The 27,965-nt window shown below is 39.3% G+C and overlaps 1 protein-coding gene across 6 annotated transcripts in view; it reads left to right on the forward strand.

Annotated features, from left to right (window-relative positions):
- The window catches only part of KMT2A (lysine methyltransferase 2A), a 98,118-nt gene that overhangs the window by 49,874 nt on the left and 20,279 nt on the right, over positions 1-27,965 (forward strand). For 2 of the 6 annotated variants that reach the window (XM_053924694.1, XM_053924698.1), the window contains 21 exons: positions 1,456-1,569; positions 3,970-4,116; positions 4,770-4,865; positions 5,100-5,220; positions 6,160-6,282; positions 6,711-6,895; positions 10,044-10,217; positions 10,920-11,030; positions 11,321-11,394; positions 11,889-12,082; positions 12,383-12,489; positions 13,416-13,553; positions 14,222-14,380; positions 14,645-14,762; positions 14,890-14,968; positions 16,176-16,336; positions 16,532-16,717; positions 16,911-21,153; positions 21,821-21,901; positions 24,930-24,994; positions 26,663-26,833. In XM_053924694.1, coding sequence (XP_053780669.1) covers positions 1,456-1,569; positions 3,970-4,116; positions 4,770-4,865; positions 5,100-5,220; positions 6,160-6,282; positions 6,711-6,895; positions 10,044-10,217; positions 10,920-11,030; positions 11,321-11,394; positions 11,889-12,082; positions 12,383-12,489; positions 13,416-13,553; positions 14,222-14,380; positions 14,645-14,762; positions 14,890-14,968; positions 16,176-16,336; positions 16,532-16,717; positions 16,911-21,153; positions 21,821-21,901; positions 24,930-24,994; positions 26,663-26,833 — 6,847 coding nt within the window. The remainder of the gene's footprint in view (positions 1-1,455; positions 1,570-3,969; positions 4,117-4,769; positions 4,866-5,099; positions 5,221-6,159; positions 6,283-6,710; positions 6,896-10,043; positions 10,218-10,919; positions 11,031-11,320; positions 11,395-11,888; positions 12,083-12,382; positions 12,490-13,415; positions 13,554-14,221; positions 14,381-14,644; positions 14,763-14,889; positions 14,969-16,175; positions 16,337-16,531; positions 16,718-16,910; positions 21,154-21,820; positions 21,902-24,929; positions 24,995-26,662; positions 26,834-27,965) is intronic. The other 4 variants (XM_053924697.1, XM_053924699.2, XM_053924700.1 and 1 more) reach the window with 3 other exon arrangements.

Raw genomic sequence — 27,965 nt, forward strand, 5'->3', positions numbered from 1 at the left:
TAGCCAAGACTACAGCGGAGGATCAGCTGTGCCAGAGCCCACCCCATGGAATAGGACTCTCTTTAGTGGGGCTCTGGTACCTGTCAGGTCCATCCCTTGAGTGTGTGGCTAGTGAAGGTGGTTAGGTGGTTCTTTGATTCGGTCCGATGCTGTCCACTGGGTATGCAGACTTTGGGGCTTCCTGGGAGGAGCAGGCCAAGGTCCACAGCTGTTTGGGGCCACCTGGCATGAGCTACAAAGTGATAATGCAGATGGCTGCTACTTGTGCTGGGCTTGGAGATGCCTGGGAAAAAGGCTAAGCTGCAAACTGAGTTCAGCTGCTGCTAGTGCCAACCTTGGGGCTGCTTAGGAGCAGGTATGGGGCATGCTGAGGCCAGATGCTGCTTGTTTGGGGTTTGTAGACCTTTGAGATACTGTAAAAAAGTCTGTAGCATGAGCCAGGCATGCCATTTGTATGGAAATGGCACTGGCAACAGCCTCGCTGGGCACACAAGGTGGGTGAGGCGGAGTCTCAAGGAATCAGCAGGGTAGGCAAACCTGTTAGCCAGGTTGATGGTGACTGAAATATGGTACCTACCTGCACCTGCAGGGGGTGGGCTCAGCTAAAGGGAACTCAGAGCTCATTAAGTCTAAGTCTGTGCATGGGCCCTTTAAGAGGAACACCTGGGATTCTTCTAGCTCTCTGTCACTCAGCCACCATCTTTGTCCATTTTCAAAGTCAGAAGTTATGAGGACTTTTCTTCCTAGTACTGAAACCCCGATAGGGGGTTGGGATTCCTCGTTTTTTCAGGGATATCCCTCCCAGTTTTTAACTACCACATATGGGTGTGGGATCTGCATCTCCAGCCCTACTACCTGTCTTGAAGTGGCTTCTTCTGTATATCTTTAGTTATAGGATTTCTGTTCAGCTAGGTTTCAGGTGGTTCTCAGTGATGGCTGTTCTGTAGTTTAGCTGTAAATTTGATATGTGGGAGGAAGTGAGTACCGCATTCACCTCCTGCACTTAAAAGTGAGGAAATTCAGCACTAACTGGGATAGTTCCAGTGTGTAAAAGGTTTGGTCACTCTTTGTGAACTGACTGAAGGACATTGGCGCTGAAACACTCCTGTTCATCCTAAGTAATAAAGTGTATTTAGATGAGAATAATATCTGAGGAAATAATTCTTCCACACAGGAATTATCAAATGGTGGTTGCTTGGATTAGCAAAACTAATAGGAATTCAGTCCCAGTATATCTTTGCATATAGTTAAAGTGAGTTGAAATGATAAACAGGTGAGCCTTTTAACCGTTTGTATTTGAGATTAAAAATTTTCAAAGCAGCAGTTGTTTTTGAACTCATAAAATGAAGTATTCTTGACATTCTGGTGTCATTCTAATTTACCATTTTTATCCTTATTTCAGTCCAAAGTTGTGTCATTCTAAATCTTTCATAAATGATTTTTCTCTCTCCACAGGAGGATTGTGAAGCAGAAAATGTGTGGGAGATGGGAGGCTTAGGAATCTTGACCTCTCTTCCTATAACACCCAGGGTGGTTTGCTTTCTCTGTGCCAGTAGTGGGCACGTAGAGGTAAGATATTCTGCTTCTTGGTACACTAGAAGGTATAATGGTAGGTGTTTTTGCTTTGTGTTTTGTGATTTTAAAAAAATGCCCTGACTGGGGTGCCTCACTTGGTTGGGTGACATCCTACAAAGCAAAATGTCACCTGTTCCAGGGCACGTGCCTGGATTGTGGGTTCAGTCCCTGGTCAGGATGCATATGAGAGGCAACTGATTGATGTTTCTCTCTCACATCGATGTTTCTCTCCCTTCTCCTTTCTCTAAAAATAAATAAATATTTGAAAAATATAATTATACTTTGATTTATTGGCATACAGCAGGTACTACCCCCCGGTTTAAAACAGCTAATGAAATGCTTTTAAGTTTTTTTTAGAGATTTTAGGAAGGCATCTGCTTCTTACTAGAGTAGAAAAGTTATTGAATGTGAAAAGTTTAATAGTCTAATCTTCTAATTTTACTCTTTACTAGAGGTCTGTTTTTTCTGCTAGATATCCAAACATGGAAAAATAATAATACAGTGTTCATCTAGATAAAGAGATGCTTTTGATGGTGGTTTTATATTGGATACCAAAACCCTCTTGTCTCTAAAGAGCTCTTAGCAATTAGGAAGAAAAAAGAATAACACCCAGTTAAAAAAATACAGGCTTAAAGACAGAAATATATATAATTCACAAAATGAGACATAAAAACATGGTAGGAATGGGCATTGAGCCTTCTGATGTCCAAAAACTGGAAATTAAAGCCTGATATAAGAAAGAAGGGCTCTCTGTTGGTGGAAATCTAAATTAGTTGCATTCTTTCTTTCTGAGGGTTATTGGGAAATGTGTATTTTTAAAATAGGTATACCTTCTAACCCAGTAATTGCACTCCTGGGCATTTATCTCATGTATATAATTAGATAAATTAGCAAATGTGTATGTGTATATATGTATGTATATATATATATATGTATATATATATATAATATACACACAAGTATATAAAATAAACATTTCTCTCTCTAAATATATGTATAATAAAGAGAAGGGCCTCTTTCAGTATTGTTTATGTTGGGGTTGCTGTAGATGTCATTGAAACTAAGAATATTCCGTCTACAAGTGCCAGGGGCTACTATATTTCTTTTCCTACTTAATCTAATGCTTTGTGTTCACACATATGCTATCCACAGGAATAATTTAAGCACCAATACTTTGACTTCTGTGATTAAACAGGTTTTTTTTTTTTTTTCAGAGTATAGGTGCTCTAAATTGTGTAGCTGTGGGGGGATGGAGGGTGGGAAAGGTGGAGGAGGGTAAAGGGGGGTTAAATGGTGATGGAAGGAGACTTACCTTGGGGAGTGTACACACAATACAATATACAGATGATGTATTATAGAACTGTATACCTTAAATCGATATAATTTTATTAACCACTGTCATCCCAATAAATTCAGTAAAAAGAAAAAAATGTGTAGTGCCCTGCAGTCCTACAGAATTCCTAAAAGCCGAGCTAGAGGATGAAGAGCAAGCTCGCTCCCCTCATTACCCTCCTGCAGCATACCCAGTGCCTGATGAAAGCTCCCTCCATCCAGATCTAAAAGTTTTTATGTTGACACGATACCAGATTTACAGAAAAGTTACAAGCATAGTACAAAGAATTCCCATATCCCCTTTATCCAGAGTCCCCAAATGTTAATATTTTTCATTTTCTTTATCCTTTGCTCTTTGTGTATTTATATTTTAGAAATACACACATTTTTATAAGTAGACACATTTTTTTCCTAAAACTGTGAGAGCAAGTTACAGCTCTTTTACCTCTAAATATTTTACTGTGTGTTTCCTAAAATCAAGGACATTCTCATAACCACAGTATAACTTTTCAAAGTCAGGAAATAATATTGATACATTATTATTATCTAATATATGGACCTTATTTATGTTAGGCCAGTTGTCTCAGTAACTGTTTTATGGCAAAAGAAAATTCTGGGTCACCCTCATTTGAATTTTTAAAAATATTGATATGAAAATAATTATTTCTAAAATTAGACATGGAAAAGATAAACTAGAGATTAAAATTGTTTAGAATATTGTAGAAAACCTTTAAAACCCTCCCTGTTTCCTTTACACCACTCCTTCACATTCCCATAGCTCTTTGTTTATACCTGTCTTATGTTACTTAGCACATCCTACAAAATCTTGGACTATTTTTATTTTATTATTTACTCTATAATTCTGTTATTCCCCACTTTAGTTCCCTGCACCTCTTGCCGTGCCTAATATTGTGCTGTTTAAAAAATATAATCACTGCTTAATGAATATATATTTAATAAAATACAGGTAGGACTGTACTCCTGAAGGCCTAAATATATTGGCAGGATTTGGTCGATATTTCCGCATGTCATTTTACAACTTTTGTTTTTATCTTTCCCTAGTTTGTGTATTGCCAGGTCTGTTGTGAGCCTTTCCACAAGTTTTGTTTAGAAGAGAACGAGCGCCCTCTGGAGGACCAGCTGGAAAATTGGTGTTGTCGTCGTTGCAAGTTCTGTCACGTTTGTGGAAGGCAACATCAAGCCACAAAGGTAGAAAAACTAAGCGATAGAACTACGCAGAATATTACTCTCTATCTCCATTTCTGCCTTTTTACTTTAGGATTTTGTATATATATTTTTTCTCCTGGTGTAGTCTATTTTGACTATTTAATTGGGTATAATCAATTGCATATTTTTGTGTTTTAATTTTGGGAACATAGTAGAAAACATGGCGTTGGAAAAAAAATCCCCAAAATAGCCCTGGTTGTTGTGGCTCAGTAGATTGAGTGCCAGCCTGTGAACCAAAATGTCACCAGTTCAGTTCCCAGTCAGGGCACATGTTTGTGTTGCAGGCCTGGTCCACAATTGGGAATGTGTAAGAGGCAACCGAATGTTTCTCTCACACATTGACGTTTTTTCTCCCTCTCTTCCTCCCTTTCCCCCTCTCTAAAAAACAAATAAAATCTATAAAACCTTTTTTAAATATCCCCAAAATAAGTCAAATCTACCTGATAAGAATATTCATCACTGAGTGCCTTTGGCATGAAATAAATCTGATACTGTGAGAGTAAAATAATTGAGGAAATTTAAACTGTTACTATGATGCGCTGTACTTGAAGATAAATATGAAATGGGGTATGAAGTAGTAGGTGCTTCGTGAAGGTGCTGTGATGCCCACCTTTTGTCTTTGTACTTCCTTATAGCAGCTGCTAGAATGTAACAAGTGCCGAAACAGCTATCACCCTGAGTGCCTAGGACCTAACTACCCCACCAAACCCACCAAGAAAAAGAAAGTTTGGGTGAGTACACACACTATGCTGTTTCAAAGAGAATTGTCATGGGACTGTGGGCTTCGACAACTTACAGTAGGAATATCCTTGCTTCAGGATGTCAATGCAACAATTTTTTTGCCTATTTTTATTAGAAAAAGCCATCCCAGCAGAGAAGTCAACTCTAGAAATTTGTGATCTTTTTAAACAAGAAAAGATACTAAAAATAAGAAATTTCATTAAATTTCTTTTCTTCCTTTACAGATCTGTACCAAGTGTGTTCGCTGCAAGAGCTGTGGATCTACGACTCCAGGCAAAGGGTGGGATGCACAGTGGTCTCACGATTTCTCACTGTGCCACGATTGTGCCAAACTCTTTGCTAAAGGTACCTCCAAAAAGCCAGTTTTATCAACTTTTAGATGCTGTACTTGTTGTTTTGGAGGTTAACTGAACATCGTAGTGGAATAAAAGTCTTTACACATCTTATCAAGGATGCCATTTAGATATACGTACTAAATTTCTGGTCTTGCTCTTTCCTTTACACAGAGAATTATAGCAACTAGACATGTTTCATAGGTTATAGGAAGGATTAAAGGTTTTTTTTAGAATACTTAAATAACCACAAAGAAATGCTCTGAGCCAATGTGTCCCAAAGTGAGGTACATACATATTTAATTTTTTCAGAAATGATTTTAGGTGGTACTGAGGCAAACATTTTATTGTAATAGTTATACTAGGGGAAAAAGTACATAAGTAATACATTAAGCTCATTATTTTATTGGCCCAGGATAATGATGATGTAAAGTTCACTATTGAAGCTGTTCAAGCAAATCAATGTTAAGTCTATTAAGTGAAAAATAATAGGTTACATGGATAAAACAAGTGAATGATGATAGTACATTGTGCTGAATTTCAGGAAGTGCTCTACTCTAAAACCCCTGACAATAAAGTGTAAATTAACTGTTTTTACTCCCATGTCCTTACATCTTTTTAAAAATTTAAAGCTTTCTTTGGAATATTTAAGACATGACGTTCTCTCTTCCATCCTTTTTCTATTACGTTATCTGTAAACTCTACCTCATGACCTTTAAAAAATTGGTCAACAAAGAACTAGTGGCACATTCTAAGAGCTCAGAATAATCTTGACAATTTAAAGCTGTGTGAACATTCCATAGGAGACCTATGCTGGCATGTGTAAGTAGTTGCAGAAGAAGAACGAAATGGCTTGCAGTCTAGATCAGGTTGACATACGTAAGTCTGGAGCCTTGGAGTCATCATTGGTGTGTGAACCAAAGCATTGCTGACAACTTTGGTTTGCTTTCAGGAAACTTCTGCCCTCTCTGTGATAAGTGTTACGATGATGATGACTATGAGAGTAAGATGATGCAATGTGGGAAATGTGATCGCTGGGTCCATTCCAAATGTGAGAATCTTTCAGGTACAGAAGGTTGGAGTCTTTTTATTACAGTTTCCTTCTTTCTTCTTACAGCTGCATTTATAGCCCCCAAAGTACTATAAATGCAAAATTATGGTAACGTTATTTGAAGTCTTTAAAAAAAAAATTTTGTCTCTAGAATCAACAACATTGTGTTAAGTGTGGGCTCACTTATCTTGAGTATATCCCTCTGAAATATTTATTTGCTGCCCTTTCTTCATACTATAATGTACTAACTTATTGATTCCCCAATAACCAAATCCTGGATTAGTGTTAATAATGTCCCTTTAGAAATCCATCACTATGAGTTTCTAGGGGATATTAGTCTTAATGCTGTTGCTAACACACAGCTTTATATTAAGTGCTGTGGAATAGTTCCCTCTTTTTCCTCTCTCCCACTCTTCAAAGCACCTCATCATTGTAGGGTTTTGCTTTCCTAGATGAAATGTATGAGATTCTATCTAATCTGCCAGAAAGTGTGGCCTACACTTGTGTGAACTGTACTGAGCGGCATCCTGCAGAGTGGCGACTGGCCCTTGAAAAGGAGCTACAGATATCTCTGAAGCAAGTTCTGACAGCCTTGTTGAACTCTCGGACCACCAGCCATTTGTTACGCTACCGACAGGTAGGCCCATGTCTCATTTTGTATTCTGAGAGTTTGTCCTTAGGTGGTTTTTGCCTACTAATGGAATGTTTTTTAGTTGGTTGGGTTTCTTTTTTTAATTAAAAACAAAGTTGCTTCATTTAGTTTTATATAGTTGCTTGTTCTGACCTAAAACCATTAAGAACATTTTTAGAACCAAGAGGGGCCCATATCTTCAAAGGCATTGCTATTAATAAGAAATTTGGACTTCAAAGGCTATGGGGAGTCAATGAAGCACTTCAACAAAAGAGTAACCTGATCAGAGTTCCTTGTTAGGAAAAAAAAAAGATTCTAACTGGAGAGAGGAAAAGGATGGGAGAGGTCTGAGTTTAGAGGTAGGAACAGTGGTCAAAGGTTAGGTATATACAATAAATCTAGGCAGGAGAGCTTGGTGAACTAAAGATGATAGGGCGGCTAGAGACCCTTTGTCTCTGGGAAATCCCCAGGGCTCCTCAGGGCACTATTTGAAAACCACTCTTCTTATCCAAGTTGTGAACTATACATCTGTAAGTAGTCATTGGGAATACAAGGTGTAATGTTGGAAGAACCACATGGATAGCTTTGACTCAGAGTCAGGCTACTGCTTTATCTTTAATAGAGCTTAATTTTTTAAATAAGAAAATCAGCTGCCATTTATGTCCTTTTTTTTTTAGAACTTTTTTTAAAAAACTTAATTTTTTAAATTATATTTTATGGATTATGCTATTACAAGTGTCTTAATTTTCCCCTTTTGCCCTCCTGCACCCAGCACCCCCTACTCCCTCAGGCAATCCCTCTGCCACTGTTCATATCCATTGGTCATGTGTATAAGTTCTTTGGCTACTCCATTTCCTGTACTGTACTTCACATCCCCATGGGTGTTCTGTAACTACCTATTTGTATTTCTTTTTTGTTGTTGTTATTAGAATATTTTTTTGTTTTTTAATGTATGTTATTGACTGTGCTATTACATTTGTCCCATTCCCCACCCCCTTCACTCCACTCCATCCTGCCCACCTTCTCCCTCCCACAGTCCCCCCCTTATAGTTCATGTCCATGGGTCATACATATAAATTCTTTGGCTTCTACATTTCCTATACTATTCTTACCTTCCCTCTGTCTATTTTGTACCTACCATTTATGCTACTTGTTCTCTGTACCTTTCCCCCCCTCTCCCCCTCCCACTCCCCTATTGATAACCCTCCATGTGATCTCCATTTATGTGGTTCTGTTCCTGTTCTAGGTGTTTGCTTAGTTTGCTTTTGTTTTTGTTTTAGGTGTGGTTGTTGATACCTGTGAGTTTGCTGTCATTTTTACTGTTCATATTTCTTATCTTCTTTTTCTTAGATAAATCCCTTTAACATTTCATATAATAAGGGCTTGGTGATGATGAACTCCTTTAACTTGATTTTATCTGAGAAGTACTTTATCTGCCCTTCCATTCTAAATGAAAGCTTTGCTGGATAGAGCAATCTTGAATGTAGGTCCTTGCCTTTCATGACTTGGAATACTTCTTTCCAGCCCCTTCTTGCCTGTAAGGTCTCTTTTTTGAAATCAGCTGACAGTCTTATGGGAACTCCTTTGTAGGTAACTGTGTCCTTTTCTCTTGCTGCTTCTAAGATTCTCTCCTTCTGTTTCATCTTGGATAATGTAATTATGATGTGCCTTGGTGTGTTCCTCCTTGGGTCCAGCTTCTTTGGGACTCTCTGAGCTTCCTGGACTTCCTGGAAGTCTATTTCCTTTGCCAGATTGGGGAAGTTCTCCTTCATTATTTGTTCAAATAAGTTTTCAGTTTTTTGCTTTTCCTCTTCTCCTTCTGGTACCCCCATAATTTGGATGTTGGAATGTTACAAGATGTCCTGGAGGTTCCTAAGCCTCTCCTCATTTTTTTGAATTCTTGTTTCTTCCTTCTTTTCTGGTTGGATGTTTCTTTCTTCCTTCTGGTCCACACCGTTGATTTGAGTCCCAGTTTCTTTCCCATCATTATTGGTTCCCTGTACATTTTCCTTTGTTTCTCTTAGCATAGCCTTCTTTTTTTTTAATCTAATTTGTGACCAAATTCAACCAATTCTGTGAGCATCCTGATTACCACTGTTTTGAACTGTGCATCTGATAGGTTGGCTATCTGTTCACTGCTTAGCTGTATTATTTGTGGAGCTTTGGTCTGTTCTTTCATTTGGGCCGTTTTTTTTGTTTGTTTGTTTTGGGGTTTTTTGGTTTTTTTTTTTTTTTGGTCTTGGCGTGCCTGTTACCTAAGGGGGCGGAGCTTAGGTATTCACCTGGGTGGGGTAATGCTGGTCTGGTTGGTGGGCTGTGACGCTATATGTGGGGGAGGGGCCGAGAGGGAGCAATGGCGTTTGCCCCACTCTCTGCGGGTTTGCAGTCACACTCTCTGCCACCCACAGTCAAACTGGGCGCCTCTGGTGCTGCTTCCCGAGTGGGTGGGTCTCTCCAATAACTCTCCTGTGAGGCTGGGAGTTTGTCCTGCTGCCACCTCAACCCCCACTGACTGAAGAAGTGTTTTCAGTCAGTGGTTTGAGGCTTTATTTCCCTGAGCTACAGCCCTGGGTTGCACGGTCTGTCACCTGGTTCACCAGCTGCTGCCTTGCGGGCCAGCTGCAGCTTTGCCCACCCTGCTCCACAATCCGCCACCTCACCGGGTCCGCCAGCTGCCTCCTTGGTTTGTGTCCTCTCCGCCCTGCTGCCCGTCTCTGCCCCTCCGCTTTGTCTCCTTGGTTGTCGGACTTCCATACAGTTCAATTTTCTGTCAGTCCTGGTTGTTTTTTGTTTTTAAATTGTTGCTGTCCTTCTTTTGGTCGTGCGAGGAGGTGTGTAGTGTGTCTACCTACACCTCCATCTTGGCCAGAGGTCCATTTATGTCTTAATCAAAACGAACTGGACAGTTTCTATTTCTTCATACTAGGTTTGGAAATTATCAAGTAAAGGTCTTAAATTAGCCTAGTGGAGCTGTTAGATAACTGGCTCATTTTAACTTTTCCTTTTCTGTAATTGGAGAAATATCTTATTTTCATGTTCTTTAAGTTTTACAATATGAGTCATTCAGTACCATCTTTGTTAATTTTAATATAATTTGCATAGATGCCTTATTTTTCAGTGTTAGATAAATGAAATATATCTCCCCTGGCAACAGGCTGCCAAGCCTCCAGACTTAAATCCTGAGACAGAGGAGAGTATACCTTCCCGCAGCTCCCCAGAAGGACCTGATCCACCAGTGCTTACTGAAGTCAGCAAGCAGGAAGATCAGCAGCCTTTGGATCTGGAAGGAGTCAAGAGGAAAATGGACCAAGGAAATTACACATCTGTGGTATGTCTCTATAGCAAACTACCAAAATTTCAAGTGCTAATTTAGCTTTTTTATGTCTTATGGAAGATGAAACTGGATGTAAGCATTAAAAGATGGTTTATATTATATTGAGAAATATCATGTGGCTTTAAATACCTAAAAATATATGAGTCGTTTTAGTTCCATGTTTCAGAAGGTAAGTTATGATAAGGAAGACAGTGTCTTAAAATGATTGTTTTTATTTGTCTTTCATCTGAGTTTTCTGGAAAAATGATAATGTGAAGTTAATTGGTTTGATCCTTTTGAGATAACATCTGAATATTATCTTTCTGTATAGGATATTCATTTATAGATAGATGCCTTTTAATTATGGTTTTAAAACTATATTGGAAATTATCATTTTTTAACTCATGGTCCATATTTGCTACTCAGTTGTTTATTCATTTTAGACTAAATAAATAAAAAGTTGTGGCCTTGTTTGGGTAACTTACTGTGATATAGCTAATTTATTTGCATTCTTGCTTTATTCCTTGCATCTCTTGACTTCCGCAAGTTAATTGGGAACTGAATCTCAAATGCCTGTAAAGAGAACCTATACTATATGAAAGTAAGGTGTTAGTTTCCTGTTGGACCTCTGGTGGATGATTTATGGTAGAAAAGGAAGTGGTTTTGAGAGCATACTGTTTGTTTTATGAATAATTAGTGCTTTGTTTTTGTATGCAGTTGGAGTTCAGTGATGATATCGTGAAGATTATTCAAGCAGCCATTAATTCAGATGGAGGGCAACCAGAGATTAAAAAAGCCAATGGCATGGTCAAGTCCTTCTTTATTCGGGTGAATGATGTTAATAGTTCATCATTTTAATGCTTATGTGTGGATAATTACCCCATGAACAGAATGAATTTTTTTCTCTTGTACATTTTGCTTTGCTACGTATATAAAACATCTTTTGGTTTAATTCATTCCCCTGATTCTTTGGGAGGAAGTTGGTGCGGTCACCAGAGTGGGTGGATTGATTCCTTGGTGGCCCAATGTCATCCTCATATTGATAGAACCTTGTGTAAAGTTTTTGGTTTTTATGTGGTTTCCAAATGAATGTTCACATTCATCTTCTCTTCTCTTAGCAAATGGAACGTGTTTTTCCATGGTTCAGTGTCAAAAAGTCCAGATTTTGGGAGCCAAATAAAGTATCAAGCAAGTAAGTAAATTCTGCATTACTTTTTTTTCTCATCAGCTAGAAATCTGAGAGTTCTTATATTTCTAGATTGAGGTATTTTTAGAGTAGGTTTTAATATTAAAAAATTAATCAGTTGAAATGCTTTTTCAGTGCTGGCTTAGAGACAACAGTGTTAGTATAGTCTATTGTTCTATTTTATTCAGTTCAAATGGTTTTCTCTACCTCTCTTGAGTCTCCATATTTAACCTGAAATTTTTATTCCAGTAAATTCTTTTTGATTCGGTTATCATTTGTTTCTAAAAGTTTCACCAAGGGTCATACATTGAAATTATATTTAAAAAAATAATAAAGTCCTGTGTATTTAGGCAGTTTCCAAATTGTCACTTGTTTTTACATTTTGTGAATGGCCTGTGCATGGGGCCAAGACCTGATGATACCAAGAATTTAATTATTTTGTTCAGTTCTGAGCATATTATAGGGGTTCAATAAATACTTGTTAAATCAATTATTTTCAGCAGTGGGATGTTACCAAACGCAGTGCTTCCACCTTCACTTGACCATAATTATGCTCAGTGGCAGGAGCGAGAGGAAAACAGCCACACTGAGCAGCCTCCTTTAATGAAGAAAATCATTCCAGCTCCCAAACCTAAAGGGCCTGGAGAACCAGACTCACCAACTCCTGTACATCCTCCTACACCACCAATGTTGAGTAAGGCACCAAATGAAGAGTCATTATCCATTTCTCTCTACATGTAAATGATTGACTATGTGAATCTAAATTTAATATCCTTGCAAGTTAGAAATTTTCGAGTGACTCTTAAAGTTTAACAAAATCATTACTTTTGCTTCACTTGGAATGTTAACAGGTATTTATATAAATATTCTAACAGGTGATAAATACTTTTTGAAAGTGTTCATTTTATAGGCTATTTAAGCTGAATTGTTTTCTTTTTTCCTGGAAATCAAATCAGTATTGCCAGTTGTAACTGGATGTCTTTTGGATTCTAAGGTACTGATAGGAGTCGAGAAGATAGTCCAGAACTGAACCCACCCCCAGGCATAGAAGATAACAGACAATGTGCATTATGTTTGACATATGGAGATGACAGTGCTAATGTAAGTACCTTGGCATACGGGCTCCTACTTACTAGATATCCAGAATGAAACTGTTCTTTCTGTCTACACTTGATGACTGGGTGACATCTACTGAACGAATGTTTGTTAGTTTGTGAAACTTGGGGTTTCTTTCTATAACTGATTTAGCTGATTTAAAAAATGATTTGCCTTAAATTAACCTGCTGCTGTCTAGTATTTTCTATAGGAAGTTCCTCAAACAGATTTTATGAGAGTCAGTAAAATAAAGTTGCCTATTAAATAACTTGTATTTGATGTAGTAGAGCAGAATGGTTAATATCCCCAGTTCACACAGACTGCCTGGCTCCATTTCTGTGCTTGTTAACCTTAGCAAGGAGTTTAACCTCTCTTTAAAATGAAGAGAGGATTCATCTTTAAAATGAAGATAATAATACTTACCTCAGAATAGTTATGAGGATTAAAGGAAATAATGTATGTACAGCCTTATTTAGTACCTGGTACATAATAAGCTTACAGTAAAGAAAAAGGGTTTTTTTTTTTTTATGCAAGCTGAGAGAGTTGGGTTTGAAATATGGTTTTAAATAAGTCAGTGCATTTTTTTATTATGGTAGGGAAGGTGGGTGGAGGTTGATAAGAGGGATAAATGGCAATGGAAAAAATTACAATAATTTTTTAAAAGTTTGCATTTTTATAAACTTACTGTTACCACATATTGCTTATTTTTTAATTTTTTGTTTATAAAATATCTCCAGTCTGTGGAAATGGTAATCAGAAAGGAGAGAAGTGGAAAAAAAACATTGAAAAAAGAAGTGTGATTTCTTTTTTTGTGTGTTAAGTTAAAGAATTTTAATTGATTTATTATTTTGACTGAGGTAAAGCAAATACCAAGGAAAACTTTCTTTGACATAATATTCTTTAAAGAAAAAAGACATCTCTTCACTTCATAGGATGCTGGTCGTTTGCTGTACATTGGCCAAAATGAGTGGACCCATGTCAATTGCGCTTTGTGGTCAGCAGAAGTATTTGAAGATGATGATGGATCACTAAAGAATGTGCATATGGCTGTGATCAGGGGCAAGCAACTGGTAAGAACTTGTGGGTAAATGTTATGAAAGAGATTCCCTCTCAGTTTCCAGATGTTCTTTCTGTGACTAAATGCTGACTCACTGATGTTTTTCATAGCCAGTAACAAATATTAGTACCCATTATAGGGTGATCATTATTCTGACCCTTGGATTATGGATACAAAAGGGAAAAAAAAAATAGTCTTCCCTGGAGAGGAGCCCAGATCATGATTGTGGCATACAGTCTAGTTAAAGGAAATTTTTTAATCATTTACCTGTTAAGCCTAGTAACTAGAGAACCATTATGTTTCTGACTAGTATAATCTTTCTAGAAGTGAGTTCTTTTGGATATAATAGCTTTTTTAAAAGATGATGTTTCAGCATTGATCTTCAAAGTTTCATCTTCTCTAAATCAATTGTTCATCATAGAAGAAAAACTTATGTTTTGGCCCAGATTCTAAATCAAATTATAGTATTTAAATTTAGTAGTCACAGGGCCCCATGGACCGTGGGAAAGAGAAGATTTATGGAAGAGACTTTATGGGTCATCACTTCCCTGCAGTTCAGCAGACTGCCAATAAACAAAATGAATTATAGGAAACCTAGAATGGAGTGAGTCTATAGAGGAGGTGGAAGATGGCTCAAAACATCTGAAAGTCTGATTCAGACTCTCCTTTCTGGATTGTTAGAGATGTGAATTCTGCCAAAAGCCAGGAGCCACTGTGGGTTGCTGCCTCACATCCTGCACCAGCAACTATCACTTCATGTGTTCCCGAGCCAAGAATTGTGTTTTTCTGGATGATAAAAAAGTATATTGCCAACGACATCGGGATTTGATCAAAGGCGAGGTAAGAGAGCTTTAGTTGCTTTTCGAATTCTCTACGAATTCAGGGAAAATAGACTGAAAATAACAAGCAAGGTCATAAACTTTGTTTTACCTTCCTTCTAGGTGTTCCTAGAATCTCCTTTTAGAGAAATACAGAAGTCCTCCTAGTGAAACAGAAGGGTGATTTTGAGCTATGCTCTGTACTTTCCCTCTGAGAGAGTTAGTGTCATGAGGATGATTTATAAAGGGACAGCCTATTAACAGCTACTCTGGGTTTTCATTTAAGGTGGTTCCTGAGAATGGATTTGAAGTTTTTAGAAGAGTGTTTGTAGACTTTGAAGGAATCAGCTTGAGAAGGAAGTTTCTTAATGGCTTGGAACCAGAAAATATTCACATGATGATTGGTATGACATGGGCCTTTGGTTGTTGAGGAAGGCTGGGTGTATCACTGGGGTACTTTCTAATCTTTGGCTATAAAACTATTTTATGTGTATCATTATCTCTTCTAATGTCTTTTTCTTCCTTGGTCAGGCTCTATGACAATTGACTGCTTAGGAATTTTAAATGATCTCTCTGACTGTGAAGATAAACTTTTTCCTATTGGATATCAGTAAGTAACATTGTAAAGAGGAAAAAAGCAGCCCCCACAACTTGAATACCCTGAAGCAATGATCAAATTGCTAAATATAAAGCCATACTTTTAGCTAATTTTAACTACTATTAAAAATTAACTACTTTTTTGCTACTTTTCATAGATTAGGACTAAAGTATCATCTTATGTCAGCTAAATCCATTTATGGAAGCAAAGCATTGAATAATATTGTGATAAGTTTGTATAGTAAAGGTTGATTACTAGAATTAGCAGGGTGATTACATTGTAAGGTATAAAAATGTGAAATCGCTGTATCATATACCTCAAATTAATATAACTAATATAATATTGTATACCAACTATACTTAAATTAAAAAACTTTTTCAGAATTATTTCTAAATAAAATCTAAATAGAAAACACAATGCCAGTCTCTTAGTTCACTAAATTCTATTCACCTGAATTTACCAGTTCAGATTCTTGTCATGGTCACATCACACACACTTCAGGTTGCTGTCCTCAGTAGTATGTTTCATAGGTCCTTCTAAAAATAGAATCTCCCACAATAATAATCAGATTCTCCAGTAAGAATTATAATCATTCCTATATGAAGAAAATTGTTTAAACTTCTAACAGGCTGACAATGTAAATTTAAAATCCCCTTTTTATCTCTCCCCTTTTAGAGTCTCATTTTGCTATATGTACTTCAACTTACTCTGCATTTCAATTGTGACAACAGTCTATATTCTGCATTTAGCTGGCAGCTCTTTGTACAAACCAGGCTCCATCAGCATCCAACAAATTTAAAATATTTACATTCCCCTCATCTCATGGGGCTTTTCTCCCAAAGGAAACATGTCAGGCTTGCTTTTTCCTCACTTTGTACATATTGTGGGGCAGTAGTCCCTTCCCGAAAGCCAATAACTATTTTGTGTGGTGGTTAGTATTTTTTTTCTCTGCATTTTTGGATATTTTACTATTTTTGTCTCCTGTTTATAATACAATAAAAAGTAAATGTTGATGCTGTTTTCTAAGAAGCTAGTAAAAACAAAGGACTTCAAAAAGCTTGGAACATCCTAACTTGGGAAATCTGAGAGTCCATGAAAAAAAGCTAAATTCTATAAATCAAGGAGACCCTGGAACCTAGGATGAGAAGAGGTTTTGACAAATGTTAGTCTTTGCTTCTGTACTCTCACTTCTAGTGATCTTTACAAATCTGTTTGCTAGGTGTTCCAGGGTATACTGGAGCACCACCGATGCTCGCAAGCGCTGTGTGTATACATGCAAGATAGTAGAATGTCGTCCTCCAGTTGTAGAGCCAGATATCAACAGCACTGTTGAACATGATGAAAATAGGACTATTGCTCATAGTCCAACATCTTTTGCAGGTTAGTCTTTAATCAAGATGTTACTTGAATTAGATTTTTGGGAGTACTATGATTGAAGCATGGGAAAAAATGTCATTTCTTTGGGAGGTCTCATTTGTTTCTATTTTGATATTTTCCTAATAGCTGGCTTTTTATTGGGTCATTTGATATTTTAATTGGACTTTTTTTAGTAAGGGTTTTTGTATCCTACCACAGAAATGTCATCTAAAGAAAGTCAAAACACAGCTGAAATTGTAAGTCCTCCATCACCAGAGCGACTTCCTCATACACAAACCTCTGGTTCCTGCTTTTATCACGTCATCTCAAAGGTTCCTAGGATTCGAACACCCAGTTATTCTCCAACACAGAGATCTCCTGGCTGTCGGCCATTGCCTTCTGCAGGTAAGAGACTTCATTTATCCCAAGAAGGTCAGCTCAAAGATGAGTTTGTAATTCTTTCAGGCAACTTTATTTTAGTGACTTTTGCTTATTTTTAGTTACCTAGAAATATTTATCTGCAAGTCATTGAAAGCAATGACTGCCATACATTTGTTCTATCTATAATAGACTTTATTACTTTTTCTCTCTTGTTTAGGAAGTCCTACTCCAACCACTCATGAAATAGTCACAGTGGGTGACCCTTTACTCTCCTCTGGACTTCGAAGCATTGGCTCCAGGCGTCACAGTACTTCTTCCTTATCACCCCAGCAGTCTAAACTCCGGATAACATCTCCAATGAGAACTGGGGGTACTTACTCCAAGAATCGCGTTTCCTCAGTCTCCACCATAGGGACTGCTACAGATCTTGAGTCAAGTGCCAAAGCAGTCGATCGTGTCTTAGATCCACTGACTTCAAATACTGATTTGAGGCAAAACTCTCCCACCTCTTCAAATTTGCAAAGGACAGTGGTTACTATGGTCACTAAAACCAGTCACTTAGATGGATCTTCATCTTCAGAAATGAAGCATTGCAGTACTTCAGACTTGGCATCCAATAGCTCCTCTGTGAAAAGTGAGAAGACCAAATTACTGAGTTCCAAGAGTTCAGAGGGATCCGCACATAGTGTGGCACACTCTGGCATTCCTAAACTGTCCCCACAGGCTCATAATACAACATCTGGTGAATTACCTGTTAGTAAAATCAGCACTTTTGCTGAATTCTCTTCAGTGCCGTTTTCTTCTAAAGAGGCTCTCTCCTTTCCACCACTACATCTGAGAGGGCAAAGGAATGATCGAGACCAACTTACAGAGTCTAACCAATCAGTAAGCCCTTCTCCTGGTGAAGGTAGTGAAGTCAAAACCTTGAAACTATCTGGAGTGAGCAACAGATCACCTATTATCAATGAACATGTGGGATCTAGTTCCAGAGATAGAAGACAGAAAGGGAAAAAATCTTATAAAGAAACTTTCAAAGAAAAGCATTCCAGCAAATCCTTTTTGGAACCTGGTCAGGTGACAACTGATGAGGAGGGAAACCTAAAGTCAGAGTTTGTTGACAAAGTTTTGACTTCTGAATTTATGGGGCAACGACCATGTAATAATGTTCCTTCTGATAAGATTGGGGACAAAGTCCTTTCTATTCCAGGAGTCCCCAAAGCTCCATCCATGCAAGTAGAGGGCTCTGCCAAGGAATTACAGACACCCCGGAAACGCACAGTCAAAGTAACACTGACTCCACTAAAAATGGAAAATGAGAGTCAGTCCAAGAATACCTTAAAGGAAAGTAGTCCTGTTTCCCCTTTGCAGATAGAGTCAGCATCTCCAACAGAACCAATTTCAGCTTCTGAAAGTTCAGTGGATGGTCCAGTGGCCCATCCAAGCCCCAATGATACCTCATCTCAGGAGTCTCAGAGTAACAACTATCAGAATCTTTCTGTACAGGACAGAAATCTAATGCTTCCAGATGGCCCCAAACCTCAGGAGGATGGCTCGTTCAAAAGAAGATATCCTCGACGAAGTGCTCGGGCACGTTCTAACATGTTCTTTGGTCTCACCCCACTCTATGGAGTAAGATCCTATGGGGAAGAAGACATTCCATTCTACAGCAGCTCCACTGGGAAGAAACGAGGCAAGCGGTCAGCTGAAGGACAGGTGGATGGAGCTGATGACTTAAGCACTTCAGATGAAGACGATTTATACTATTACAATTTCACTAGAACAGTGATTTCTTCAGGTGCAGAAGAACGGCTGGCATCTCATAATTTGTTTCGAGAGGAGGAACAGTGTGATCTTCCAAAAATTTCACAGTTGGATGGTGTTGATGATGGGACAGAGAGTGACACTAGTGTCACAGCCACAACAAGGAAAACCAGCCAGATTCCAAAAAGAAATGGTAAAGAAAACGGAACAGAGAACTTAAAGATTGATCGACCTGAAGATGCTGGTGAAAAAGAACATGTCATTAAGAGTTCTGTTGGCCACAAAAATGAACCAAAGTTGGACAACTGCCACTCTGTAAGCAGAATTAAAACACAGGGACAGGATTCCTTGGAAGCTCAACTGAGTTCATTGGAGTCAAGTCGCAGAGTCCACTCAAGCACCCCCTCCGACAAAAATTTACTGGATACTTATAATACTGAACTCCTGAAATCTGATTCAGATAATAACAACAGTGATGACTGTGGGAATATCCTGCCCTCAGACATTATGGACTTTGTACTAAAGAATACTCCATCCATGCAGGCTTTGGGTGAGAGTCCAGAGTCGTCTTCATCAGAACTCCTGAATCTTGGTGAAGGTTTGGGTCTTGATAGTAATCGTGAAAAAGACATGGGTCTTTTTGAAGTGTTTTCTCAGCAGCTGCCAACAACAGAACCTGTGGACAGTAGCGTTTCTTCCTCTATCTCAGCAGAGGAGCAATTTGAGTTGCCTTTAGAGCTACCATCTGATCTCTCTGTCCTGACCACCCGAAGTCCCACTGTCCCTAGCCAGAATCCCAGTAGACTAGCTGTAATCCCAGACTCAGCAGAGAAGAGAGTAACCATCACGGAAAAGTCTGTGGCATCCTCTGAAGATGACTCAGCACTGCTGAGTCCGGGAGTAGATCCAGCACCTGAAGGCCACATGACTCCTGATCATTTTATCCAAGGACATATGGATGCAGACATCTCCAGCCCACCTTGTGCTTCAGTGGAGCAAGGTCATGGCAACAGTCAGGATTTAACTAGAAACAGTAGCACCCCTGGCCTTCAGGTACCTGTTTCCCCTACTATTCCTATCCAGAACCAGAAATATGTGCCCAATTCTACTGATAGTCCTGGCCCATCTCAGATTTCTAATGCAGCTGTCCAGACCACTCCACCCCACCTGAAACCAGCCACTGAGAAACTCATTGTTGTTAACCAGAACATGCAGCCACTTTATGTTCTCCAAACTCTTCCAAATGGAGTGACCCAAAAAATTCAGTTGACCTCTTCTGTTAGTTCAACACCCAATGTGATGGAAACAAATACTTCAGTATTGGGGCCCATGGGCAGTGGTCTCACCTTAACCACAGGACTAAATCCAAGCTTACCAAGTTCTCAATCTTTGTTCCCTCCTGCTAGCAAAGGATTGCTCCCTGTGCCTCATCACCAGCACTTACATTCCTTCCCTGCAGCTACTCAAAGTAGTTTCCCACCTAACATGAGCAGTCCTTCTTCAGGACTACTTATTGGGGTTCAGCCTTCTCCAGATCCCCAACTTTTGGTTTCAGAAGGCAGCCAGAGGACAGACCTCAATACCACAGTAGCCACTCCATCCTCTGGACTCAAGAAAAGACCCATATCTCGTCTTCAGACCCGAAAGAATAAAAAACTTGCTCCCTCTAGTACCCCTTCAAACATTGCCCCTTCTGATGTAGTTTCTAATATGACATTGATTAACTTCACACCCTCCCAGCTTCCAAATCATCCCAGTCTATTAGATTTGGGGTCACTTAATACTTCATCTCACCGAACTGTCCCCAACATCATAAAAAGGTCTAAGTCTGGCATCATGTATTTTGAACAGGCATCCCTGTTGCCACAGAGTGTGGGAGGAACTTCTGCCACAGCAACGGGCACACCAACAATAAGCCAGGACACTGGCCACCTCACTTCAGGGCCTGTGGCTGGCCTAGCATCTAGTTCCTCTGTCTTGAATGTTGTATCAATGCAAACTACAACAGCCCCTACAAGTAGTGCGTCAGTTCCAGGACATGTCACATTAACCAACCCGAGGTTGCTGGGTGCCCCAGATATTGGCTCAATAAGCAATCTGTTAATTAAAGCTAGCCAGCAGGGTCTGGGAATTCAGGACCAGCCTGTGGCTTTACCGCCAAGTACAGGAATATTTCCACAACTGGGGACATCACAGACTCCCCCTACTGCTGCAATGACAGCAGCATCTAGCATCTGTGTCCTCCCCTCTGCTCAGACTATGGGCATAGCAGCTGCTTCACCTTCCAGGGAAGCAGAAGAACACTATCAGCTTCAGCATGTGACCCAGCTTCTTGCCAACAAAACTGGAATTCTCTCTTCCCAGCGTGATCTTGATTCTGCTCCAGGAACCCAGGGATCCAGCTTTACGCAGAAAGTAGATGCTCTTCATAGCATGGGGCTGGAGCAGAGTAAGGCTTTATCTTCAGTTCTACAAGCCAGTTCAGCCTCTCCTGGAGGCTCTCCATCCTCTGGACAGCAGTCAGCAAGTTCTTCCGTGCCAGGTCCCACTAAGTCCAAACCAAAAATCAAACGGATTCAGCTGCCTTTGGACAAAGGGAATGGCAAGAAGCACAAAGTTTCCCATTTGCGGACAAGTTCTTCTGAAGCACATATTCCAGACCAAGAAGCCAACACATCATCCCTGACCTCAGTCACAGGGTGAGAGATCTGAATATTGGCTCTGGGTCTGTGGGATTTGTGCCCTGGGTTAGAGACGGTTTTAAGTGGTAATCTGGGAGGGACAGTCTTCTGTTCAGATTGCAGTCCTCGGGTATCTTCTGGATTTTAACTTTGATTTTTTTTTTTCCCTCACAGTGGTAATTTATAGAGAAAAATTCAGTTTCATTCACGAGCAGTTTGTCTCTTGAATAGAACCACATATCTAATTACTTCTTGCTCTGATTTAAAACTGCTGCTGTTTGCTTCTGTTTCTTCTTTGTTGAGGCTTAGGATACTGAAGGATGATTATTCCTGTTTACAGGGTAAAGCTTCCGGTTGTAGATCCTCATGAAGTCTTTTAAAAATACATTATTAAAGTATAACATATATGATGTACACATGTGAATTTTTACATATATTTGCACCCATGTAGCCACCATTTAGATCACAATACAAAGTATCTCTAGTAGCTCCAGAAGGCTCCTTGTGCCCTCTCTTAGTCAGTGCCCCTGCAAGGTAGTCATCTAACCTGTATCACCACGGGTTAGTTTTCCTGGCTGATAAAATTTATTAGAACCTGACAGAGTCATTTCTCTTGTCTGACCTCCACATTTGGTACATATTCACTGGTGGTTTTTCTTGAAAGATATAAACAATTCTGTTTCAGGACTCCAGGAGCAGAGGCCGAGCAGCAGGATACAGCTAATGTGGAACAGTCATCACAAAAGGAGTCTGGGAAGCATGCAGGGTAAGCGTAAAAGCCAGTTCTCTAAGATTAAGTCCTCGATTCTGTCTACCTCATTTGAAAAATAGGGTGTTTTTGCCCTGGCCAGTGTAGCTCAGTGGATGGAGTGAGGGCCTGTGAAGCAAAGGGTCACTGGTTCAATTCCCAGTCTGGGTACATGCCTGGGTTGCGGGCCAGGTCCCCAGAAGGGGAGCACTCAAGAGGCAACCACACATTGATGTTTCTCTCCCTCTCTTTCTCCTTCCCTTTTCTAAAAATAAATAAAATCTTTTAAAAAATAGTTGTTTCTGATTTATATTGATTTTCATTTTTCAAAGGTTTATTTTAATAGAAGTAATACATACTTTTTAAAAAGAAAACTGTAGAATTCTTTATTTAAATATATTTATTAATTATGCTATTACATTTGTCCCATTTCCCCCCCCTTCACTCCACTCCATCCTGCCCACCCCCTCCCTCCCACAGTCCCCCCCTATAGTTCATGTCCATGGGTCATACATATAAGTTCTTTGGCTTCTACATTTCCTACACTATTCTTACCCTCCCCCTGTCTATTTTCTACCTACCATTTATGCTACTTACTCTCTGTACCTTTCCCCCCTCTCCCCCTCCCACTCCCCTGTTGATAACCCTCCATGTGATCTCCGTTTATGTGGTTCTGTTCCTGTTCTAGGTGTTTGCTTAGTTTGCTTTTGTTTTTGTTTTAGGTGTGGTGGTTAATAACTGTGAGTTTGCTGTCATTTTTACTGTTCATATTTCTTATCTTCTCTTTCTTAGATAAATCCCTTTAACATTTCATATAATAAGGGCTTGGTGATGATGAACTCCTTTAACTTGATTTTATCTGAGAAGTACTTTATCTGCCCTTCCATTCTAAATGAAAGCTTTGCTGGATAGAGCAATCTTGAATGTAGGTCCTTGCCTTTCATGACTTGGAATACTTCTTTCCAGCCCCTTCTTGCCTGTAAGGTCTCTTTTTTGAAATCAGCTGACAGTCATGGGAACTCCTTTGTAGGTAACTGTGTCCTTTTCTCCTGCTGCTTCTAAGATTCTCTCCCTATCTTTCATCTTGGGTAATATAATGATGATGTGCCTTGGTGTGTTCCTCCTTGGGTCTAGCTTCTTTGGGACTCTCTGAGCTTCCTGGACTTCCTGGAAGTCTGTTTCCTTTGCCAGATTAGGGAAGTTCTCCTTTATTATTGGTTCAAATAAGTTTTCAATTCTTTGCTCTTCCTATTCTCCTTCTGGTACCCCCATAATTTGGATGTTGGAATGTTTCAAGATGTCCTGGAGGTTCCTAAGCCTCTCCTCATTTTTCTGAATTCTTGTTTCTTCCTCCTTTTCTGGTTGGATGTTTCTTTCTTCCTTCTGGTCCACACCGTTGATTTGAGTCCCAGTTTCCTTCGCATCACTATTGGTTCCATGTACATTTTCCTTTGTTTCTCTTAGCATAGCCTTCATTTTTTTAATCTAATTTGCGACCAAATTCAACCAATTCTGTGAGCTTCCTGATTACCAGTGTTTTGAACTGTGCATCTGATAGGTTAGCTATCTCTTCGTTGCTTAGTTGTATTTTTTCTGGAGCTTTGATCTGTTCTGTCATTTGGGCCATTTTTTGTTTTGTTTTGTCGTGCCTGTTACATAGAGGGGCGGAGCCTTAGGTGTTCTCCATAGCCGGGTAACGCTGATCGCCGCACTGTGACACTGTATGTAGGGGAGGGGCCGAGGGAGCAATGGCTTCTGCTTCACTCTCTGCCAGACTTCAGTCACTCCCTCTGCCACCCAAAATCATATTGGGCCCCTCTGGTGCTGATTCCTGAGTGGATGGATAATGGTGCCCTGTTCATCCTGCCTAACCCCGTCCCAGTCTATTCCTTAGAGGTAATTTGTTTTGCTAATAATTTGTTTTCATCCATGCAGACACTTGTATTCATGTACAGATAAACATGGTGTGTGTGTGTGTGTGTGTGTGTGTATGAATACATATATACTTTTTACATGAAATGAATAATGCTGTACATACAGTTCTTTACTTGGTTTTATCACTTATTGTATGCACATTTTTGTGCCAATAGATACAGATGCACATCATTTTTTAAAATAAATTTTATTTATTTTTAGAGAGAGGGGAAGCGGGGGAGAGAAACCTCCATGTGCGAGAGAGACATCAGTTGGTTGCCCCTCCCATGCCCCTCACTGGGGACCTGGCCCACGATACAGTCATGTGCCCTGACTGGGAATTGAACTGGTGACCTTACCAACAACCTTTCAGTTTGCAGGATGATGCCCAACCACTGAGCCACACTAGTCAGGGCATGGATGCAGTTCATTTTTTAATGGCTGCCTCCAGCTCTAGTGTGTGTATCTACAATAATTTATTTCCCTAGCTCCTATTGATAGACATTTGGATTGTTTCCAAGACTTAATTAATTTTTAAAAGTGAAAATTGATGTGGTTTACTGCTCATGCAGCTAATTTTGTTTTTAATTAAAGCAGCCAACTTAGCAGTTCTTAACTACCCCAGAAGTGCTTCTAACAAATGTGTTTTTCCAATACTAAGAGTATAAGAAAAAATTTCAGGATACAATCTACAACTTCAAAAGTAGAAATTTAATGTCAATACTTGACCCAGGGAGGTGTCTCATAAAAGATGGTTTTAGCTCTGCCTGTGTGGAGCATTGGTTGGGGCATTTTTCTGTGGCGGAAAGGTTGTAGGTTCAGTTCCAGTCAGGGTGTATGCGGGAGGCAGCCAGTCAATGTTCTCTTTCTTCCTTTCTTTCTCTCTAAGAAGCAGTGGGGATGGGAAAGATGGTTTTATGTTATGTACCATACAGTAGTGTGGTGATGGTGTTCATTCAACAGGTTCTACACAAAGCACCCTGTGGTTTTCCATGTGTTGTTTTGAATAACTAACACAGCTGTATGTCAGATTATGGACAGTTTTTATCTTTGAATTAAAGAACTAGCTGATGTGACATCTCACATTTGTTTTTTGGGGTTTTGTGTGTGTATGTGTGTTTGTTTTTTTTAGGCAAGTGGCTGTTCTTCCTGAGGTTCAGACAACACAAAATCCAGCCAATGAACAAGAAAGTACAGGTATGTAGGTGGGTTAAGATGTTAGAATCAGAATTTCAAAGCCAAATGTACTATAAAAATCACTTAAATTGCCTACTGATTTTCTAGATTAAAAAAATTTCTTAGTCCCAAAGAAGTTAAGTGATTGGCCAGAGTCGTAGACTGAGAGCATTTATCTCCTGGCTCTGCGCTCTTATACTCCATATTCTGTGGTCATCTGTCAACTAAAGGAAGCACATGAAAATCTCTACTCTTGGGCCCTGCTTATTTAATAGCAGAGTGATTTAAATAGCCAGTGATGACCTGATTTTATTCATCCCTTAGTTGTCACTGAGGAAAACAAAAGTACCATTTTTGTTATATGAGAGCCAGATTTTGGTTATCACGCCAGATACATCTCCATGCCACTTTCTGTCTGTCCTAATGACCTTGATACACACTGGTCACTTCAGGCTTAGAGAGCTCTGCGTATCAGGCTTTGCCCATTTCCCTTGAGGGGTCTTTGCAAAAGAGAACCAGGTAGAGAAAATGCTTAGACCTAAGATTTGAGATGTAATCACATCCTGCTGACTTGCTGATTCCTCCAGAGTATTGATATAAGGGCTGCTAGTGCAGACTCTGGAGCCAGATGGATTAAAACCCCAGAATTACCATTCATTTGCTATATGAACTTGGGCTGCTAGGCTACTTACCTAACCTCACTCTTCCTCAGTTTCTCACTTCTGAAATGTAGAAAATAATAACACCTACCTCACTGGACTGTTATGAGTTTCACATAAGTTAATATAGGTGATTCCAAGAAGGATGCCAAATACATACTGCTTCATGCACATTAACCATTATTCGTTTTTGACTTTAACTCTGTTGAGGGCAATTACTTATTGAAAACTAACAAAGTGTGATATTAGAAACTACCACAAAGACAGCATGACTTTATGTTTAAAAAAAATTCTCGTTTTAGCAATTTCTAGCTATGACCTAGGTACCGGGTTGGCCAAAAAGTTCGTTATGTTTTTCTCTGTACAATGGCTCTAGTAGTGCTTAGTTGTCTTTAACTTCATTTCAAACAATTTTGTTAGATTGTATTGTGACAGCCGTCATATTAGCGTGCATTTTTTTAAAAAAAAAAAAACAAAATTGATGAGCTTTTGTGTAGCTATTTTAATATTGAAGATGGAAGAAAATATGCAACATTTTTGGTATATTATGCTTTATTATTTCAAGAAAGGTAAAAACACAACTGAAATGCAAAAAAAAGATTTGTGCAGTGTATGGAGAAGGTACTGTGACTGATCGAATGTGTCAAAAATGGTTTGTGAAGTGTCTTGGTACTACTGACATTTTGGCCAAATAATTCTTTGCTGTGGGGCTGTCTTATGCTTTGGAAGATGTTTAGCAGCACCCCTGGTCTCTATCCACTAGAAGCCAATAGCAGGGGATAGCTGACATACTCAAAATATCCAGAGCAATAAAGTTATTGGTGAAAATGAAAAGTGTCTTTTAATTTTATGGAAACAACATAACGGACTTTTGGGCCAACTCAATAGTAAGACTCGGTTTTATTGTCTGTAAATGGAAATAATACCAACTATGTAATGTTAAGCTTAGAGATAATGTATGTAAAGTCAGTGCTCCAGGAGTGTCTGCTGTTGCAACCACTTTGTCTGTCCTCCATTTTCTTCCTCATAGAACCTAAAACAGTGGAAGAAGAAGAAAGTCATTTCAGCTCTCCACTGATGCTTTGGCTCCAGCAAGAACAGAAGCGGAAGGAAAGCATTACTGAGAAAAAGCCCAAGAAAGGACTTATTTTTGAAATTTCAAGTGATGATGGCTTTCAGATCTGTGCAGAAAGTATTGAAGGCAAGTGGATTAAATTAGGTTGGCCCACCAGCATAGGTGCTATTTCAGCTAGTTCTGCACGTTGTATGTATTTTTACCACTTATATGGGCAGCTTCGAGACACTATATATTTAATTTGTCCTTAAGAACTTAGTGTTCTTAAGAAATAGTCCATAGTTTATGTGAAAAATTAGTGATATAGTTTATGTGTTTAAGATTACACACACCCTGGGAGAGCATATGACACCTCTGTTACCTGTCTAGCTTTGTCTTCTATTAGTTCCTCAGGCACCCAACACACCATTCTCACCTCTGTCCCTTCATACATTTCTTTCCTCTGTTGGCAATGCTTTTCCTATCCTCATTCACCTGGTGGGCTTCAACTCATCCTTTAAGATTCAGCTTGGAAAGTCTTCTCTCACCTCCTGAGGCAGATAAGCAGTCCCACTCTCTCCTCTCTGTCCCTTTTAGATTCTTAAATGTTTCTCTCTCATAGCTTAAAATTTGTTCTATAAGTGTTCATTTATGTTATGTCTTGTTCACTCAACAGGGAACTTCTTCCCATGAGGGCTTGAATTTTATTTTCTTATTCATCTTTGTACCCCAAGCACACAGGTGTTCATTAACTGTTGAAGAACTAGTGAATGTTCTATAGGCAATAAGTACTAGAGGAGTTTGAAGGAAAGAAAGATCATTGTAGTTCAACTAGGGTTATAAAAAACCCATGAAGATAATAGAATAGAAGATTCTTTATGCCCTGACCAGGTGGCTCAGTTGGTTGGAGCATCATCACATACACCAAAAGGTGGCGGGTTCAGTTCCCAGTCAGGGCACATACCTAGGTTGCGGGTTCGATCTTTGGTTGGGGTGCATACAAGAGGCAACTGATCAATGTTTCTCTTCTCACATCGATGTTTCTCTCTCTCTCTCTCTCTCTCTCTCTCTCTCTCTCTCTTTCCCTCCCTCCCTCCTTCCCTTTCTCCCTCTCTCCCCCTTCCTCTCTCTAAAATCAGTAAACATATCCTTGGGTGAGGATAAAAAAAAAAAATGAAGGTTCTTTAAAGGAGATGATAGAATTTGGACTAGGCAAAGGGAAGGGGGAGTGCTTTCTTAGAAGTGATGTAGGTTAGGAAGACAGCATTACATTTGGTGG

Source organism: Desmodus rotundus, chromosome 5 (assembly GCF_022682495.2).
Source record: "Desmodus rotundus isolate HL8 chromosome 5, HLdesRot8A.1, whole genome shotgun sequence".
NCBI lineage: Eukaryota > Metazoa > Chordata > Mammalia > Chiroptera > Phyllostomidae > Desmodus > Desmodus rotundus.